Source organism: Athene cunicularia (genome assembly GCF_003259725.1).
Source record: "Athene cunicularia isolate RWA chromosome 2 unlocalized genomic scaffold, athCun1 chr2_part1, whole genome shotgun sequence".
NCBI lineage: Eukaryota > Metazoa > Chordata > Aves > Strigiformes > Strigidae > Athene > Athene cunicularia.
The window spans coordinates 30,050,349-30,069,662 of record NW_020799095.1 but is presented as its reverse complement, the minus strand read 5'-3'; the positions used below and the strand labels follow the sequence as shown (position 1 = coordinate 30,069,662).

General features: G+C 37.8%; 2 protein-coding genes and 1 long non-coding RNA gene across 3 annotated transcripts; 2 read left to right on the top strand and 1 right to left on the bottom strand.

Annotated features, from left to right (window-relative positions):
* Window positions 1-6: 6 nt before the first annotated feature.
* Window positions 7-9,459, top strand: ACBD7 (acyl-CoA binding domain containing 7). The gene is made up of 4 exons (XM_026843715.1): window positions 7-107; window positions 8,805-8,922; window positions 9,027-9,089; window positions 9,178-9,459. The coding sequence occupies exons 1-4, from the start codon at window positions 96-98 to the stop codon at window positions 9,249-9,251; spliced, it is 267 nt and encodes an 88-aa protein (XP_026699516.1). The 5' UTR covers window positions 7-95; the 3' UTR covers window positions 9,252-9,459.
* On the bottom strand, window positions 9,176-15,805 carry OLAH (oleoyl-ACP hydrolase). The gene is made up of 6 exons (XM_026843714.1): window positions 15,601-15,805; window positions 13,880-14,018; window positions 13,173-13,272; window positions 11,163-11,338; window positions 10,210-10,295; window positions 9,176-9,971 (listed from the first exon to the last, which is right to left on the bottom strand). The coding sequence occupies exons 1-6, from the start codon at window positions 15,728-15,730 to the stop codon at window positions 9,838-9,840; spliced, it is 765 nt and encodes a 254-aa protein (XP_026699515.1). The 5' UTR covers window positions 15,731-15,805; the 3' UTR covers window positions 9,176-9,837.
* LOC113477407 lies at window positions 11,273-19,198 on the top strand. The gene is made up of 2 exons (XR_003397895.1): window positions 11,273-11,365; window positions 17,732-19,198. It is a non-coding gene; the product is annotated as an uncharacterized LOC113477407 (long non-coding RNA).
* Window positions 19,199-19,314: the final 116 nt, after the last annotated feature.

Sequence of the window (19,314 nt, the reverse complement as noted above, 5' to 3'; positions counted from 1 at the left end):
GCCGCCACGCTCGCACGGCAGCAGCCGAGCGGCAGGAGCAGCGCGTCCCCGGCGGAGAAGGAGCGAGGCCGTTCCCTGGGCATCCTCGCAGCATCATGACTCTGCAGGTAGGCAGCTCTGCATCTGGTGAGGCAGGGACGCGGGAGGAGAGGGAGACATGCGCTGTCCACCTGGGCAATGCCGTGTCCGAGAGAGGGGTATTTCTTCAGCGTAAGGATTATTGCTGCAAAATCAAGGTTACCTTGCGGCACGGGAAATTTGCCTAAGCCTTTGGAGGTTAAACAATGCACTATGTTTCTCAAGTGGAGGGTGACAGTCATGCTGCTTATTTTAAACTACTCGTAGGTCATTTAATTTTTTTGAGCCTCACCTGTTCAGAGCATGCATGAATTTATGTGTGCAGCTGAGTCTGCTAGGACTGGATTATGCATTGAAAAATAGGAACGTACTTCATTTTTTAGGATCTAGCAGTTACTTGTATCTCTAAAAGGAGGAGGGGAGGGAAGCTTCTAACACTGAAGCAATGGTCTGTGGATTTGGGAAGCATGACTAATTTTTGAGGGAGTTGTGCGGTTTTTCTGTGGTGTGTGCGTCTTTGGAGTGGTACGTGTTTTGGTAGGAAAGCTGCTTTCTGCCTTCTGGATAGAGAGAGCTTCCTTCTACCTCTCTCTGACGATAGTTTTAAATCGTTTTTGAGGAAATTAGATCTTACTGGTGGCTTTTAGCCTTCTACCTTTGTAGCAAACGATGAATACTTCCCTTGTCTTGCCCATACCCTGATGGATTAGGCTGTTTTTCTTCATTAGGCTTTCTATTATCCCTTTCACTTCCAAGATTTGCAAGCCCTTTTATCCCAGTCTCATTATAATGTCTGTCTCAGCTCGGTTAGTGTGCGTGTTTTGCAAAGACCGAGCAACATAATGCTCTGACCTAGATGCAGGAAGTGTGTTGCCAGTAGCTCAGCAATTTTCTCCTGAGCTGCAATTATGTTGAATGACAGAGGTTTCATTGTGGTCTTTTACAGCTAAGAGGAAGAATCATATTTCTTCAGTGGGTCAGAATTTCCAAATTCCAAATATAACACCACCTTTGTTCAATTAGTGATCACTGCAATTATAGTTCATTTTATTCTGCCTTGAATTCACCGCTGAATATAAATTTATTAGCCAGGTGATTAAGCAATGAGCCATAAATCACTATTAGAAAGAGCTGAGTGCAGTATAATATGCCATTCCATTGCTGTATACAGTTACACGTTCACATAAAAATCAGTGCCTGAAATATTACGATATCCAACACATTCTGCATTTGGCATTAGAGAGGTTTTCACTGTCGCTTTGGGTAACAGCTACCATTTATATCCATAAAAATTCTTGAATCAAGCTGTATGGGAATGAGGATAAAATGAGCAAAATAATGTTTTCATCAGGGAGGCTGTAAAAGGTTTAGAAGTTTTGTAAACTGGTAAAATATTCTGCTGTAAATGAAGAATTCATTCAAGCTTTTTTCTTTGAAAAAAAGGGAGTATGTACTAATAGTCTGATTTGTGCATTTCTCTTTAATTCATGTTTGTATATTTATGTTTGTATATATGCTTTTAATTTGATAAGTTACAGGGAATTTTATTGGCACATGATTAAAAGGAAATTATATTTTATAGGCTGCTCCTAAGCATGTTGTGTAAGCAAGCAAATCCTAAGCAACAGTCTGTGCACAATGATTGGCTAGACGGAGATGAAGAAAGAAATGTTTAGTGTTTAAATGTCATTTCAGCATATTTCTTGCTGAGCAGGATACATATTTGTATATTTTAAAAACAGTATCAATGATACTTGTCTATAGATGCAAATAGCATAAACGTATATGAAGATAAGAAGCTTATTAACTTAATGGTTTCCTTTTTTTTTTTGAGGGTTGGGGGTTTTTTGTCTTGTACAGGTCTAACAACATTGCTTGTTCATTCTTACTGTGAAATTTAGATTAGAAAACTATTCAAGGCATGTGGAAGTTTCCTGCTGACTTGAATGGTCCTTGTTCATCAATGCTGGCAGAACCTCACATGCACTAGCGGCCACAGTATAAAGATGAAGATAAAATTTATTTAAGTTTTAATCGGTTTTGGCAACTCATTTATGTTTTATTATTGATACCACATCTTACTGTTAACAAAGCATGAATGCTGCTTTTGTTTATACATGTATGGATAATATTAAGAGGTATCTGTGATGCAGGAGTCAGTGATAGGTAAAGTTAAGAATGTCACATTGCTGGTGTTTGGATTAAGACTGAAATATTTATTTTAATAAAATTTTACCTGTAAAAGAGATTTTAAGAGTGATGGGCCATTACATATATTTTCATAATCAAACCTACATCCCTTTTATATATGTATATCAACAGTGTGTGTGTAAGGCTTGTAGGAGTGTTAGAGATGTACAGTTCCAGTTTCTTTTGGATGGTATTTTTAATTCAGTGATAAGTTAGTTGCATTGCTGATTTTGTTTCCCCTCATTGAGTTCTTCTCCATAATAAATGCTATACAACTATTAAAAATACTGTTGTTAGTGCTTATGTGGACATGTGGTTTTGCATAATTAGACTACAGTTTTGGTACCCGAGTACAGAACTCATTTGTATCCAAATGCTGCAGTGTCTGAAACACTGCACCACAGCATGGCATGTCTGGAGTGACTCTGGGGTAAGCCGGGATGTAAATTCAGAGCATTGAGTTCCCCTGCAGTAAGCACCCATGTCCTTGCTGCTGCCCTGAGGTAAGCGCAAAGTGGACCAGGCCTATTTTCGTGGAGGGTTAAGGTACCTATCTGTCAAGGAACACAGAGGTAACAAGTCGTGCAAACAGTCTCATAAGTACTGTGGGTTCAGACTCCTGTTTAGCTTATGGCGACATGTCTGTCCGCCCCCGTGGTCCCAGGCTGAAGGTGCCCGTCCTGTGCCTAAGGCACAGGGCAGTGCGCTTGTGAATTCCCTCCCAGCGCTCTTGCTGACTTGCTGGCCTCAAACATGTGTGTTCACCTTTCTGGTTTTGCTTCTGAAAGGAAGGGTAGTGAAATTTACTTACTTTCTATGGCTCTTGGCAACTTCTGGTGAAAAACTAAAAATGAGTTTAACATCTGACTTTGCTGAAGCATTGCAGGTGGTTGTAGAAAATTCAGGTACTTTTATCCTACAGAAGAAGAACAAGAGAAAATACCACTTAAAAAGAAAAATAAAGATTGCAAGGCTTTCATGAAAGCAAATACTAATATCACAAATATTAGGAATTCTTCACAGTGAGGATTTTGTTATATTGCTTAGAAGAAGCACAAACGAACTATGAACTGTGATTAATAAATAAACCACTGATTTTTTTTCTTTTATGGCCAAAGATACTTCTCTTTTGAACATCTAGGACAAGCCAAGGATTGAACAATGCATGATTCAGAATAGTTTTGTTTGCACCTAAGATAGAAGCTATCAAAACTATAATTTCTGGAGAAATAATCAATTTCTCTAATCAGATTTGAGATTAGGGTTTTCTCACTTGTACAGATTTTTCTTCTGTGGCATCAAGAACAAATAGATGTAGAGAATATACAGTTTTGACATGAGCCTAACAACTGATCCTGAGTCAGTTTGTGCTGTAAACTTCATACAGTGGAATTCTAATGGCAAAGCTTACAGAATAATCAGCAAGAGTTTCTTTGTATTCTTACTTACTTAACTTCTGTTCAGCAGATTCAGTATTTAAAGAAGAAATTAAATTATCTGAAATACCTGTCTAGCCACAGGTCTTGCAACCATGGCAGGGCAGCCATGGTTACAAAGATTTTGTAGCAGGAATTCCTTAAGGATCAGATCATACTACTGTGTGCATCATGAAAACTTGGCCAGCTGACAGAAGATTTCTAAAAATTTCTCATTTACTGATTTGACCTGAATTATAAAGATTTTCATTCTTGTACAATTACATTCATGAAGTGTTTCTATATTTAACTATTTCCTTTTAACGTATGCAATTTAAAGGGGTTTTAGAAGAACAAAAATTGACTTGCACTTTGTGGCATATACTAAAAATGTGTCTCCTGACCTATACATTGAAATACTTCACCACAAGCAAGACAGCAAAACGGTCCATTCACGAATATACATATCTGAAGTTCTTGTTTATAAGAATCTACATCAGTACTGATGTCACTATGGCTAATTTAAAACATTAAATAAAACTGAAATTATAAATTATTTTGTTTAGCTAAATTGCCAGAAATATTTGCTGTTCAGACCTGTCAGAAGATACAACTGCTGCTCCACAGAGCTTATTACTTTAAGGTAATTTCAACATATTTGTTTTATGGCAGTGAGGAGATACACCCTTGCTTTCACACTACAAAATGCCACCCTATACAGGTTAGAAAGGGCTCCTCAATACTAGCATAACTTTACAAAAAAGGTCACTACGTATTGTGAAGGTTGAAGACTCTGTGCATGCTATTGTATACCTCCTAACCCTCATACAGTCCTGAAAAGTGTTTGCCATTAAGTAGCGTGTTCTCTCCTTGAACTTCTTTCCTGTGGTAGGAGTCCCTCCCATTAATAAGCAAAAGATGATCAAAGGTAAGGTACAGTGATGGAAAGAACAGAGGAAATCCTTATGCTTAGTTGGTAACAACTAGATGCTTTAATGATGCTTGAAGTGGTTTGGGGGAAACATTTGCATTTATTATTATTTTATTTAAGTCATTATGGCTACTTTTTAAATCATTATGGCTACTTTTTAAATGGGACCTTCCATAGATTTTCCAAGGTTTATTTACTTATAACAGTGTGACTATTTGTAGGGTACCACCCCTGGAATTTGTACTTTGTCAGACCCAGGGGAACACTGGGCCACTATTACTGTCTGTATCATAAAGCCTACAGAGGATGGAAGCAAGGACAGGTGGCCTGAGAGGAATACAGAGAAATTGTCTGAGCAGGCAGGGATCAGGTTAGGAAGGCCAAAGCCTTGACAGAATTACATCTGGCCAGGGCCATCAAAGGTAAAAAGAAAAGCTTCTATAGGTATGTTGGTGACAAAAGGAACACTATGGGAAATGTGTGCCCTCTCCAGAAGGAAACAGGAGATTTAGTTACCTGGGCTATGGAGGAGGCTGAGGTACTTAACTACTTTTTGCTTCAGTCTTCACCAGCAAGTGCTCTAGCCACACCACCCAAATCACAGAAAGCAAAGGCAGGGACTGGGAGAAGGAAGAACTGCCCACTGTAAGAGAAGATCAGGTTCAAGACCATCTAAGGAAGCTGAAGGTGCACAAGTCCATGGGACCTGATGAGATGTGTCCATAGGTCCTGAGGGAACTGACAGATGAATTGGCTAAGCCACTGTCCATCATATTTGAGAAGTCGTGGCAGTCTGGGGAAGTTCCCACTGACTGGAAAAGGGGAAACATAACCTCAATTTTTGAAAAGGAAAAAAAAGGAAGATCCAGGGAACTATAGGCCAGTCAGTCTCACCCCTGTGCCTGGCAAAATCATGGAACAGATCCTCCTGGAAACTGCTGGGGCACATGGAAAATAAGGAGGTGACTGGTGACGAGCAGGTCAAGGGAGGTGATCCTCCCCCTCTACTCTGGTCTGGTGAGACCCCACCTGGAGTGCTGTGTCCAGCTCTGGGGCCCCCAACACAAGAAGGACATGGACCTGCTTGAGCAGGCCCAAGGAAGGGCCATGAAGATGATCAGGGGGCTGTAGCACCTCCCCTGTGAGGACAGGCTGAGACAGTTGGGGTTGTTCTGCCTGGAGAAGGCTCCAGGGAGACCTTATCGTGGTCTTCCAGTGCATAAAGGTGGCCTACAGTTTTCTAGCCTTTCAGGAAAATGAATAATCAGGTTTCATATTTCTGTTGTTAAGCTTTGAAGAAGAAAATATTTACATTTTCTTTATCCAGAACAAAGAAGCAAAGGAGCTTTTGTGGTTCATATAATCCATTTTTAATTCTGATCCAAACTGACTAAATCCAGCTACTTCAATTAAAATAGTCATCATGATCAATTTAATTTCTGATGATTTTGTTAAGTAAACAGTAGAGTAGAATGTAATTAAGTAAATGAATTAAGTAAAATATTAGAATGCTGATTTTTTAACTAAACAAGAGAGTACATAGAAGCAAAAAAATGTTGACAAGAGATGCTGTAAGGTCATTTCAACATTATTGATTCAGCTTTTATATGTAGTCTGGAGCATATGATTTTGGTTTATCTAAATTACATATAACATATTCTGGGTGTTTTGTGTTTTAATTCTAGCAAAATCCTGTATTTGTCTTGCAACACTCCCAAATATTTGGTTGGTTAAAAAAAAAATTTAAAATCCACAGTGTTTCGTTGTTCTTAAAAGAAATCAGACACAAAAAGTTGGACTTAAAGCTTTATGTTTGTCAATGATTCTATGGTATTACTGCATTTTATTGATATTGAGAATTATTTTTCTCAAAATCTGAACAAACTGCATAAGCACAGTTACATGTTTTCTGTCTGTAAAGTTTTAAGAATATCATTTGGAAGTAATTTGAGCTAGAATTTAATGCAGTAACTCTGCCAAATTGTATACTTTATCAAATGACCAAGTTTCAGAGCTTTAAGTGGACAAATGACACTTGGAATCTGGGTAATTCTCAGTATTGTACTGAGTAAAGAATGAAGGCTCATTATATTAAAAATATCTCCACTTAACAGCAGTGTTTCTCAGACTTAAAACTGATAGACCGTTTTAACACCCTAGCCATTTTCTGTACTCCTGCATCCAATACTGGGCATTTAGTTCTGGGATGCCTTAGTGGGAATCTCCTGGAAACTTCTGCTTGTCAGTTATTCAAACACTGCGGTTCTTGCTGAGTTAGAAGATTATTTGTCGATAAGAATCTGCGTAGCTGCAGGATTTTCGTCTAAAGAGCTTTCCTTTCATTGCATTTTTAAGGGTGCTATAAACACACAGAACTAGAGATGCTGATTATCGTCATGGAACCCTTCTCATCTAATGTTCTGAGAATTTGTAACTGCAGTCTAAAGAAGATTCAAGATTTATTTTTAATTGCTGTTTTGCAGAGAGCATTCCTTTGCTAGAACACCCTTTTAATCCTACATCATGATTTTTCTTAAAACATTGTTTCTAAATACACCCGTCTGCCTGCTGCTCCTTGTTTCGACTCTAGTGTTACAGATGTAAGTCCTCCTGTGATGAGGACTTTTGTTCTTAGACTTGTTATTTCTCTTTGTGGATTTCAAACAGCAATTATACAAAAAAATTAGAAATTCCTCAGAAGTTTATATCTGGGAACTTTACTTGCTAGCCAAACTAAATTTCCAGGCTAAAACAAAAAGTGAACTCCATCTCAGGAGGCAGATGTAACTCATCTGGTGGGAGAGTGGCCAGGTTTCTGTGCAGTGAATTCAGGTACCTGTCCTTACCCTCTACCGCTGCCTTTAATGCAGCCACCAGCTGATGTGTCCTTATATCAATGAATGTGTAGTTTTGTAATTCCAGGAAGGGGCCTTGCTTTGAAGAAAGATACTTAAGCATCGGTCTTAAAATTTTTCGGTTTTCCTTCTTGAATTTAAATACAGAAAGAGCCTTTCTCTTGTACTTTCTCTCTGTTTGAATACAGAATGTTATAGTGAGCCCAGCTCTCATGCATACTTGCTTATTTCTATCACCTGGTCCACCCAGCACAGTTGCTTGTCAAGGAGAAAGGTATCAACTAACGAGAGAAATGTGCATTAGGTTTTCTTATTAAAAAAATATATATATATATATATATATATTTCCTTTAACTAGAGAAAGGAAAAAGTGGTCTAAAGAAGCACAGTACAAACTGCTGCGGTAGTGTCAGGGTCTCAGTTATTTAAATAGAGCCACAGCATTCATGCTGAAACTGTTGGTGAATACATCGGTGATTTATCACAAAGTTGTAGACTGGTTTTGTACATATTAAATATATGTGTAATAGCACATCTTGTAGCATATATTGTGCTTCTGCAAACACAGATCCAACTCAAAAGCTAAAATAATTATTAAAATCAGCATATAGCGTATTAAAGTGCCTGAATCTTTTTTGTATTATAGTAGTGCAGTGGCAGGTCTGTTGTCACTGTATGAAATCTCTCTCTGAAATGTCCTGGGCATGAAACAGGACTCCCAACTCTGTGCTAAAGTCTTAGCCTGAGACCTCATAGATAGGAAGAATAATGGCTATATACTTGGGTTGGTGTGAATGTGAGATGCATGGTGATAAAAGGAGTAAAGTTATACTTCACTCTTGTGTTGGAGAGTGGAGAAGTGGCAGTGAAGGGGGAAGTGGGCAGTACCCCTCAGAGGGTATTCATGCTCTGCCACTCAAGTCAGCACTGTGCAGTCAGGGCCAAATTCAGAGATTACTGATGAGGCATAAAGTTCAATGAACACCTTCATACCCCCACTGTGACTGTGAAAGACATACATGCTACATTCACTCTATAATAGGCTTGCATAAATATATCTGTAGATCTCCTGACACTAGACAGTCTGTAATGGTTCTAAGTAAAACTGTTGGAAAAATTATTTTAGCAGTGCTGACCCTATTAGCTAAGCTGGCCTAGTTTCCCTTCTAATAATCTAGGGTTTTATTAAGCTGCTTTCATGGGAAAATGCCTAGACTTACCACTGAACCCGAATGAGTAATTGAGAGTATCTAATGATACTACTGCGCATGCTATACTTAATGTTTTAAGCACACTGCTTGAGAGGAGAACTAACATTTTGTTTTCTTTCATCAGGCTGACTTTGATCATGCTGCAGAAGATGTAAAAAAATTAAAAACAAGACCAACTGATGAAGAACTGAAGGAACTATATGGATTCTACAAACAGGCTACTGTTGGAGATATTAATATTGGTATTCCTATAAATACACTTCACATTTACTCCCGTATCTTAATGAAATCAAGCAAATGTTAGTAAATCTGCATGATAACCAAAGGTATGCATTTATTTTGGCAGAATGTCCAGGAATGCTAGATTTGAAAGGCAAAGCCAAATGGGAAGCATGGAACCTGAAAAAAGGTGTTACAACAAGTAGATTTACATCATGTAGTCATATCCACAGGATTACAAACGAGGAAAGATAATGACTCCTACTTTTCCTTTGCAGGTTTATCGAAGGAGGACGCCATGAATGCCTATATCTCTAAAGCAAAAGCAATGATAGAAAAATATGGGATCTAGAATCCTCAGAATAATTCCCACTAATAACTAACTCTTCAGTGGCTAATGAACTAACTCTGTTATGGAAAATGCAATACTAACTCCTTATTGTTTAGTCTGACAGTAAAATCTTTTAAGCATAAGATGTTTGACTGTAAAGGCTATTTACATACATGCTCTATTTTTAGATTGTATCTTATTCTAAATAAATTTGAATCTAATAAATTAAGCTTTCTATAAGAATTGTGGATTTTTGTGGGTATGGAATTATATTTAGCAGTTTTGCAGAAGCACACAAAGAGAAGCTCTGAAAGTAAAATAACATAGCTGTCATTTTTTGCAAATGAGGTTATAGAATGAAGGGTTTGTGCACATGCAAGATGAGAACAGGGAAAACATGAAAATTTTATTTTTAAGACCCAAAGCCAGTGTTTACTAAAAAAAAAAAAATCAGAAAAATTGCCCCCTTTTAAAAGGATTACGACAAAGATCTGGAGGAACAGTACAACTCTTAGGTATAACTGCATGCAATTGTCAGAAATGATGACTTATTATGAAGTGCTGTGGACTAATCTTACACCTTTGCCATTAAAATAGAGGGAAATACTCATAGACCAGCATTTTCTATACATCTTGTTATGTGTTTTGTCAAGAAAATTGCATTAGAGGGTTCCAGCAGATAAAAGTGACCTCCAGGAAGGTCATAAAAGGAAGTATCTCCACTTGTTAGATCGTGCCAGGCTGAAAAAGATAATTGAAGTGTCAGAGAAATGTCAATTATTGTGGTCATTTTACATAACTGTTTCAAAGTTATGTAATAATTATTTTAAATCCCGTATCAGCTGTTTTGGTTTATATGTTGAGACTGCTCTGTTGATTTGTCTCATTTAAGAAGGAGATGAAAGACTATAATCATTAGCTGATTCAATACAACGGGAATATTCATAAATATAAGAGGAAAGCCATTTAAGCAAAGTACCTTCTAAATCATGTGGTTTATCTTCGGACCCATTAAAGCAAGTAATATCACAAGAGAAGGGGATATTCCTTTCTGCCTTCTCAAAACTGTGAACATAAAAAGTAGTAATAAAATACTTATGTTTGGGGTTTGCTTCCATATACAAAATAGCTGTTTCCTTCTCTTCCAAAACATAACTTCAGGAATTAAACTGTGCACAGAAGGAATTACTGTAAGATTCTTAGCTCTTTACCCTACTGCAATTAGGTCTAAAAATTTTAAACAAAGTATGACCCAACAGTTAGGAAGACGAGAGCTTCAACCTGCAATAAAAATTCTTACCAATAAACAATTATGTTGTCTGCTTATATTCAAGTTCTAGCGTTTCAGGGCCTTATCAGCATCGGGTTCCTATGGCCAAAATGGGTCCCACATCCAAGAGTGTCCTTGTCTTTGCCCGGATAAGAAACCTTAACCACTCAGCTATGTGAGCTGCTGCATAACATCTAGTGGTGACAGCAGTTAGGACCAAAGAAGCTGGTTGCTCTCTAGATGCCCAGAGCACAGGGGTTCTTTGCTTCTGGTTAGGTTAGGGGGCCTTGGATCAGCAATCTGAATGCAGTGATCCTGGAGCATAATCAGTTGAGCTTATTAGCCTCAGAAAACAACAACAGATATGAGAATATTCCTTTTAGTGGCTACTAACTTTGGATCCAAAGTAGAATTATAATTCTACAATGACACATTTGCTACTGTAATAACAGTAGTGCTTGCTACAGTAGGCAATGTTTTCCTCTAGGGCTTAAATACTAGAATATAAATGGAAAAGCACACAAAGGAGAAAACTATGTTTACTTTTTCATACTCTTTATAACAAATGAGAACATATTACAGAGAAAAAACCTGAAATGATTAGACAGAAGTAAAAACTGTAAAAGGCAAATACAAATGTAATACAAAATTGTAAAACTTACGAAAATGTCTGAAGAACTCTAATATCTTCTCTGAAAGTATGTATCAGATGTTTCTTAACATCTTCATATTGGAGAAACTCAGAAGGAGTTCCTCCTAGGAGTTGTATATATGTAATAATGTCTTCATCTTGTGCATCACATAGGGGTATGCTTTTGATGGGAAGAAATGCTTCAGACTGTCAGCACCAGATAAAACAAATCAGGTATATGTTTTTTAAAGTATATAATCATATCTATATATATATCAGGTATATACTTTATAAAGTATAAAATAGACTTTTAAAACTCCTAAGTTCAACAAGGCCAAGTGCAAGGTCCTGCACATGGGTCAGGGCAATCTCAAGCACAAATATAGGCTGGGCAATGAGTGGATTGAGAGCAGCCCTGCGGAGAAGGACTTTGGGGTATTGGTCAATGGAAAACTGAATATGAGCCAGCAATGTGCCAACATATCCTGGGCTGCATCAAGAGAACTGTGGCCAGCAGGTTGAGAAGGGATTCTTCCCCTCTACTCTGCTCTGGTGAGACCCCACCTGGAGTGCTGCATCCAGCTCTGTGACCCCCAACATAAGAAGGACATGGACCTGCTTGAGTGGGCCCAGGGAAGGGCTATGAAGATGATCAGGGGGCTGTAGCACCTCCTCTGTGAGGACAGGCTGAGACAGTTGGGGTTGTTCAGCCTGGAGAAGGCTCCAGGGAGATCTTATAGTGGTCTTCCAGTACTTAAAGGGGGCTTAAGGAAAGATGGGGAGGGACTGTTTATCAGGGACTATAGGGATAGGATGAGGGGTAATGGTTTTAAACTGAAAGAAGGTTTAGATTAGACCTAAGGAAGAAATTCTTCCCTGTGAGGGTGGTGAGACACTGGCACAGGTTGCCCAGAGCAGCTGTGGCTGCCCCCTCCCTGGCAGTGTTCAAGACCAGGTTGGACGGGGCTTTGAGCAACCTGGGCTAGTGGGAGGTGTCCCTGACCATGGCAGGGGGGTGGAACAAGATGATCTTTGAGGTCCCTTCCAACCCAAACTGTTCTATGAGTCTGTGATTCTATTCAATATTTTCATTAAGAATTGTTTTAGTAAGAAAGTACAATGATTCTCTGTCTCCAGTATACAATGGCTGATTAGTTTAACATCCACAGGGAATACTTCTTGGAAAGGCTTTATGGAATGTTTGCTGAAAATACAGATTATGAGTGAGCCAAGTCCCCTCAAGGTCTGAAACTGCCACAGACAAATAACCATTAATTTAATTTTGTTCAATATTTGACTCTCACTATTGAAATACAACTAATAAAATAATCTGTTCAAGAGAAAGAAAAGCCTAGCAGTGGACACAAATCTGACTGATGTAGGACCGGAGAGACCAACCTCTTATGGAAATTTGTGGGAATAGTAATTGCTTCCATGAAGTACTAGCTCATGCTCAGGATTGCTAAGAAGCCCCGAAAACAGAAGAATGGAAATAGTAAACGCTGACTGAGGACAGGAGGAATGGGAAAAAGCCACTTCACTGTTGCTTTCCTTAAAAGACTAGCAGAACAACCAGAACCCCAGAAGAAACTGAGGACAGATTAAAAAGCCAAAAAAGAGTGAGGAGGGAAAGAAATAAATGGGCAAATGTACTGAGGGCTGGTGCAGGAGGTTTATGAATGACTAGGTTAAGACAGTTATTTCACATGTTACAGAGTAGGGAGTGGCACTTTATATTTTGATTACTTTTCAGTATTAAGCCAAAGGTCATAGTAAATAAAGTATTCACAGTATTCAAATGAGGTAGCATTATCTTAATAAGACTGTTCTCCCTAGGCTAAGGTTAGCAGCAGTGAATATTCCGTAACGTGAAATTCTCTGACTGCCTCAGACTTAATTTCCTCTAAGAAAACAGAACATTCAGAAGCAATGCTTGTTTTGTATTAAAGCCACTCTGCATACCATACTGTAAAATGTTGTTTTTACTCTTGGTAGCTAATATACTGTTTTGTTTCCTAGTATTAAAGATTCTGTAACTTACATTTGGGGCATGTGCCCCTGATACAAAAAGATGGATCGGCTCTAGTCCGTACTTTTCTTTCAAGTGTAGTGCAACTGCAAAACTAATATAAGATCCAAAACTGCAGCAAAAAGACAAATTAAAGAATGGTGAGCAAAAACATACATTAAAACTGGAAAATTTAAACATAATTTGAATTTCAGTGCTAATTTGCTATCTTGAACCATTACTGAAACCATATATGACGTAAATTACAGTGATATTAGCAAATTGTGTGTTACTATACAGTCTAGTTTTACAAATCAGACTTAAAAAAATCCCTCTTTCTTTTAGTAGTCTCCTTAATTTGAAGTAAGAACAGTTATTTTAAATACTGGGGACTAAGTGATCTTGAAAATCTATGTGTTTTAGGAATGGTTCACCCTGCATTCATATAGAACAAGCACTGACACAAATATTAACAATAAACAGAATTATAATTTATCAGTGAGAAAAAAAAAAAGAAACAAAACACAACACTGCCATTTTTAGAAGACAGTGTGCCTGAAGTAATAACAAAATAACCAGAGTCTTTGAGATCAACAACATGTTTTAGGATGACTTGACAAAAGACCTTTGCAGAAATGTCTTTCTAAAGCTTTTGCAAATAAAGGCAAGTAACTATCTACTCCTAGAGTTCAAAGATAAAGCTTCTTCATTACGGTATCTAAAAATGTATATATTTTTACCTGTGACCAAAAAATGCAAATGGTTTTTCTTGCAATTCTTTTAACAAAACACTTGTAATTTCATTAACTATGGTTGTCATGTCTTTCGCAAAAGGCTCCTTAAGACGAGATTCTCTTCCAGGAAGCCTTACAGAGGACACTGCAGAAAAGGTGGAGGAATAATAATTATAGTTATTTCAGATAGAAACAGGAAAATAGGTTTAACTGTTTTTTAATCTATTCTGCAGAATACATAGATTATTTAAAATAATCCTTTTTACAGTTGATATGGTATATTTGCTATTGCTACTACTGTCCTTTAATCCCATGAGAGATCCCATCCCTTCCTTTACTCAAAAACGTTGCCTCTCCAGTTGATCTGATTGATAAATAAATGACTTGGGTCAGAAATCCACAAGGTCCTGATCTCAGCTGAGGTTTCTAAGCAACTTTATTACTGTTAGCATTACTAAACAACCACAAATTCATTTTCAATAATAATAAGTTGGAGGCTTGTATAAAATACATCCTTTCAAGGGCAGCATTAGAAAGTTAAACTATAGTAGAATCATACAGTCCCTGTTCTTTCCAGGCTCTTCAGCACTGCACATAGAAAAATGTGGAATCATAGTATAAATTGGTGACAACTTATGTGGAAGGACATATTACATGCTTTTATTATATTCCTTGCAAAAATGGGGATTTTCTTCTCGCTGTTTAGAGAAAGTAAGGAATGAATAGATCAGGGAAAAAATGTTGATTTTCTAAAATCTCCTTGATGTTGCGCATACTGCCAAACTAATAGGGAAGCAATAGGTCAGACACAAAGTATTTTAGGAGACATAGAATAAACCACTACTTAATACCATAGATAGCAATGCAGAAAGGTTTGCATCTTCTATACTTCCTTCCTGCAAAAAAACCCATCTCTTAAAGAGTATGCTGCACCCTGATTTATGTGTCTGCAGTTGCTCATAGGCTATCTCCTTAGTAACTTCATTGGAAGTAGTTCCAGTGGACAAAAGCGCGCTTTTTTTCTTTAAAATTTCAAGAAAAAATTGATGTGACTTGTGCAACTGTTTACAGAAAGCATACAAGCATTTAGAGGACTAGTGCAATTACAGTGGAAATGCTCTCTATAAATGTTAATTTTTTTTTTCCTTCGTGGACGGGTCTGGAAAATGGCCTTCATTCCTCTTCAAATAGTTCAGCAATGGATCTTTTCATGCTGATACAGCCTAATAGCAGTGAGAATTACTTTGCACTGTAACGAAATGTTAAACTTCAGTTTTGACACAAGGAGCGCAAAACCATACAAACACTCTGGATAATGGAAATTCATTCTGTGCAGTCTCTCAACATTAAGTAGTTCTCACATCTTCACTACTAACCTTGTTGATGCCTTTTTAAACATATTAACAATATGCCAGTGTATTGCTGCTTCTGAGTCATACCAATGGTTTCTGAAGCAATCAAGCCTACTATATATAGTCTTGTGAAATCTAGCTCTGAGGATATAATTTTTTAACCTAGTCAAATATAACTTGATGAAGGTGGTATATAAACTTAGTAAACTCAGCATCCTAATAGAAATGCTAATTCTTAATGGAATTCCTTTCTGGATAAAACCCATTGGAAAAAGACTGCAGTGCTCTCAAGAACATTACATTCCATAGAAAAAATCTGGCTTCTGTTTATTTCAGACTTGCTTAACTTCTGCTTTAGCTACACAAATGACTAACCTTCAATTGAGCTGCTGAAGAGTTTGCCCCATGCAGCAAGTTGAGAAGTTCCACCACCAGCCCACGGAAAGCAAATCAGCCTACAAAGAGCATTTGGCCTCTTGTATGGACAAACAACCAGCTTTTCCATTCCTAAAAAACAAAAAAAAAACCCAAAAAAACAAAACCAGGAAAACAACACATCATTCTAGAACAAGACTCTTCAGGTATAAGAAAATTAGAATGACTTAAGTCTAATTTGAAACAATGGGCTGCAATATTTTCTGTCATCAGAACTGCCTGTGCTACAACAACAATCTGCTAGATATGAGATCATCTCCATGCAGCAGTGGAAACAAGTTCTGCTTTTATAAACGGTGGTGGAATATCATTGGACAGCACCTTTGGTTAATATTTTTTCCTATTTGAGTCACTGACCACAAAGAACCTAACAAGCAGCAAAACAAATTGATATGGGATTTCAGGATGACCATTTTAAAACACAGGCTTTTAGAACATAAAAAAATATAAGGTCCATCTAAAGACCTAGAAAACATAAGGATCACCTAGTTCAATATTCTCTCTACTACAGTAGAAAATAGATGTCTAGGGAACAGCTGGATGCAGTTTCTTTATACAGGAAATATATTTCATGTATTTATCCAGCCTTCCCTTAAATTCCTATGAACAGCTGGCATCTGTGACATCCTCTGGCAATAAGTTTCACAGCTCTACTATCTCTTGCATAAAGAATTATCTCCTTTTTTGTTTTTAATCCGACTCTTACAACTTCAGTTGATGGCCAGAGGTTAGTACAATAGAGAAAGTGAATGGTGCATCTCTCAAGATTTGCCACTGAGCATTTCTGAGATCTTCTGTCATATTGTCCCTGCCCTCAGTCAGCTCTTTTTCCTGAATGAAAAGGCCTGGCTTGCTTAGGTGTCCCTCATATGGCAGTACTTCTATACTCATGACTATCATTGCTGCCCATCTCTAGACTTTTTCTAATTACATTCTTTTTGAGATGGTGGAGTAACCAGAGCCACAGTCAGTTTTATCACAGCAGCTTTAGTATTTTTTTTTTACTGACTGACAGAAGTAATAGCTGAAGCAAGATTATAACTACTCCTTCCTTCTTACTGAGAAGAAAAAAATAGCATTGAACATGCTAACTGCATTGTCTCTAGCATCAGATACTGTCTTTACTATTCGAAGAAAAAAGTAATTCGCAACCATTTTTATTCTTTCCTGATTTTCTTGCCCTTTATTCTTGCTGATTAGATTTGTAGACTTAAGCACTGAGTTGACATCCTACTATTGGTAGCCCTTTCAGGCTGTGTTCTGTCAGAAGAACCTGAGATCACCATGTGCAACACATAAATTAATCAGAAGTAGTAGTGATGTAAAAAAACTGTTTTCTGCAACAATTAGCATAAACTCACATGTTCTTGTTAAAAAGACTGCAAAAATAGTAATTAGGGGTAACAAGCAGCAAAATTCCATTTCCAAAATGCTGCAAATTATGGTTAGTTCTTGCTTTGAATATAGCTCAGTATATGCAAGGTTCATCATAAAATACACCTATATACCTACATGCAGTCTTTTTTACCAGCACAGAAAGTTTAAGAAATGCAACCAGATCAAAAAAAAAGCTATGTAATGCAAGACATAAGAAAATCTACCCAAATGTTGCTATGCCGATTCCTTGATTTTCACATATGTTTAAACTGGAAAGTTTGTCAACATTAGTTAATAATCACTTTAAAGAAACTATAAGAAGAGCAAGACAAAAAAAGGTGTATCAAAAATCACTGGGCAGACAATGTGAGCTTAAAAATAGCTGAAGGATAGTGGAACTAGTGCTGCAGAAGACATAACTCCTCTGATAGATTAATTCATCTTCAATACCATTAGTCCCATTTACACAGTCACTTCCACAAAAACAGACAAACACTCAAACATTTCTGAAGCCAGTGCTCTAACTTGACAGTCAAATACAAAATAAATAAAAAAAAATCTCTTCTCAAATGGATTCCAAAGGTGATACAAAAATTTCAAGCATGATAAAGAAGCACATTTAGTTAAAGTCCTTAAACTGCTTAAAGATACATTTCCGGTCACTGAGAATCATTCACACTTTCTACTCATACAGGTTTATTCCTTCATCATTCAGCTTACTTTAGTTGCAAATACCTGAATAGTCAGGAAAACCACCAGTGACAGGAAACAACAGCCTGGAAGTGGGTCCGCTTCTCAACACTGCACAGCAAGAACCAGGAGTCAGAATCTGTACCTATCAGCAGATATGGAAGCAAAGCCAACCTTGCAGGAAAGGGGAAGATGTGCATCCAAGTGGCACAGCTGCCTGCTTTTAAGTCTTTTCTAGGCTTAAGGGAGGAGCCCACATCTCAAAAAAAGGCAGGGACTGAGGCACACAGAATCCCAAAAGGTAGACAGAAGCATCATGTGTTAGGCATGACACACAGCATTTGGCAGCAATATAAGGAAGGTGCACCACATCAATAGCAGTGATTTACAAAGCACAGGTTAACATGCACATGACAGTACAGAAGTTGTAGCAGTTTTAATACATAGAAGCCCACAACGTCACTGAAGAAAAAGCCTGCATAAAGTAACCAAGAAAAGCCAGCCTTTTGTAAGAGCTATATTCACCAGTACAGCACTCACACCTCTGCTGGACAGTTTTGCAGGGGTCTGAAAATGTTGATGTAGGAGACTATCACCTGATTTGAATAAAACACTGCATTTGGTTAGTAGGCCAGTTGTAGTTTGTACAAGGTGAAGACATAGCGGTGCACGAACAACACACTGTGGTTACATATGATGATTTTATATTAGCTAACATGTTATGCTCTTGGTGATCAGATGCTCTCAGCAACCTAAAAACACCAGAGTATTTTGTAACTGGATCTGTAGTACTAGGAAGATTGGCTTTTTTCTTTTTCTTTTTTTTCCTGCTACTCTACCAGAAATATCGGTAACAATAATAATAAAGTAAAAATATTCAAAAGCAGTGACTGAAACTAAAGAACCTGAGTGCCCAAATAGGTTATGATGCTTAACTTGAGACTCATAAGCTGAACTACTTTGTGGATTTCACATTATTCTTCATTCTTTCACATTTCTCTTCATCATGTCTAAGAAACTGAAAAATCTGTGGTGTTAAGAGAAAAGCCTGCCTGTTGACCTAGACAGTAAGCACTGCTCCTTTCCCCAGTGAGATCTGCAGTCTTCTACTCACTTCTGATTTCTGCTTTCCTGGGGAACCCTAAAGCAACCCTTCTGACTGCAGCAGATTCTGTGGGAAGGCACAGGCTCTGCAGTGAGGGGCTGGTGCCAGGCCCTGCAGCTGCCTCTTCCAAATGGCAAAAGTGGAAACTGTTGCTGAGGCGTCTTTCACGCTACTTTTATGTTGTAATTAGGGTGAAGTAAGATGAGGCACACCTATGTTTGGAAGGTGCACAATTTAAAGCAGCTTATATTGGCTAGTCCCGACCTGTGCTGTTATGCCCAATACTGCTTCTCCAAATAATGTATCAGCTATCAGAGGTATTTGATTATAAGGTACAATTTATAATAAAGTACCTAATATGCTTTATTTATTGCCACCTTAAATTGTGCCAACTGTAAAATCTGGTACACAATGTTGATGTTATGAAAGCCAGCTGTTCTAAACATTGAGCCCACTAATGTTGCTAATATGCCTAGAAACAA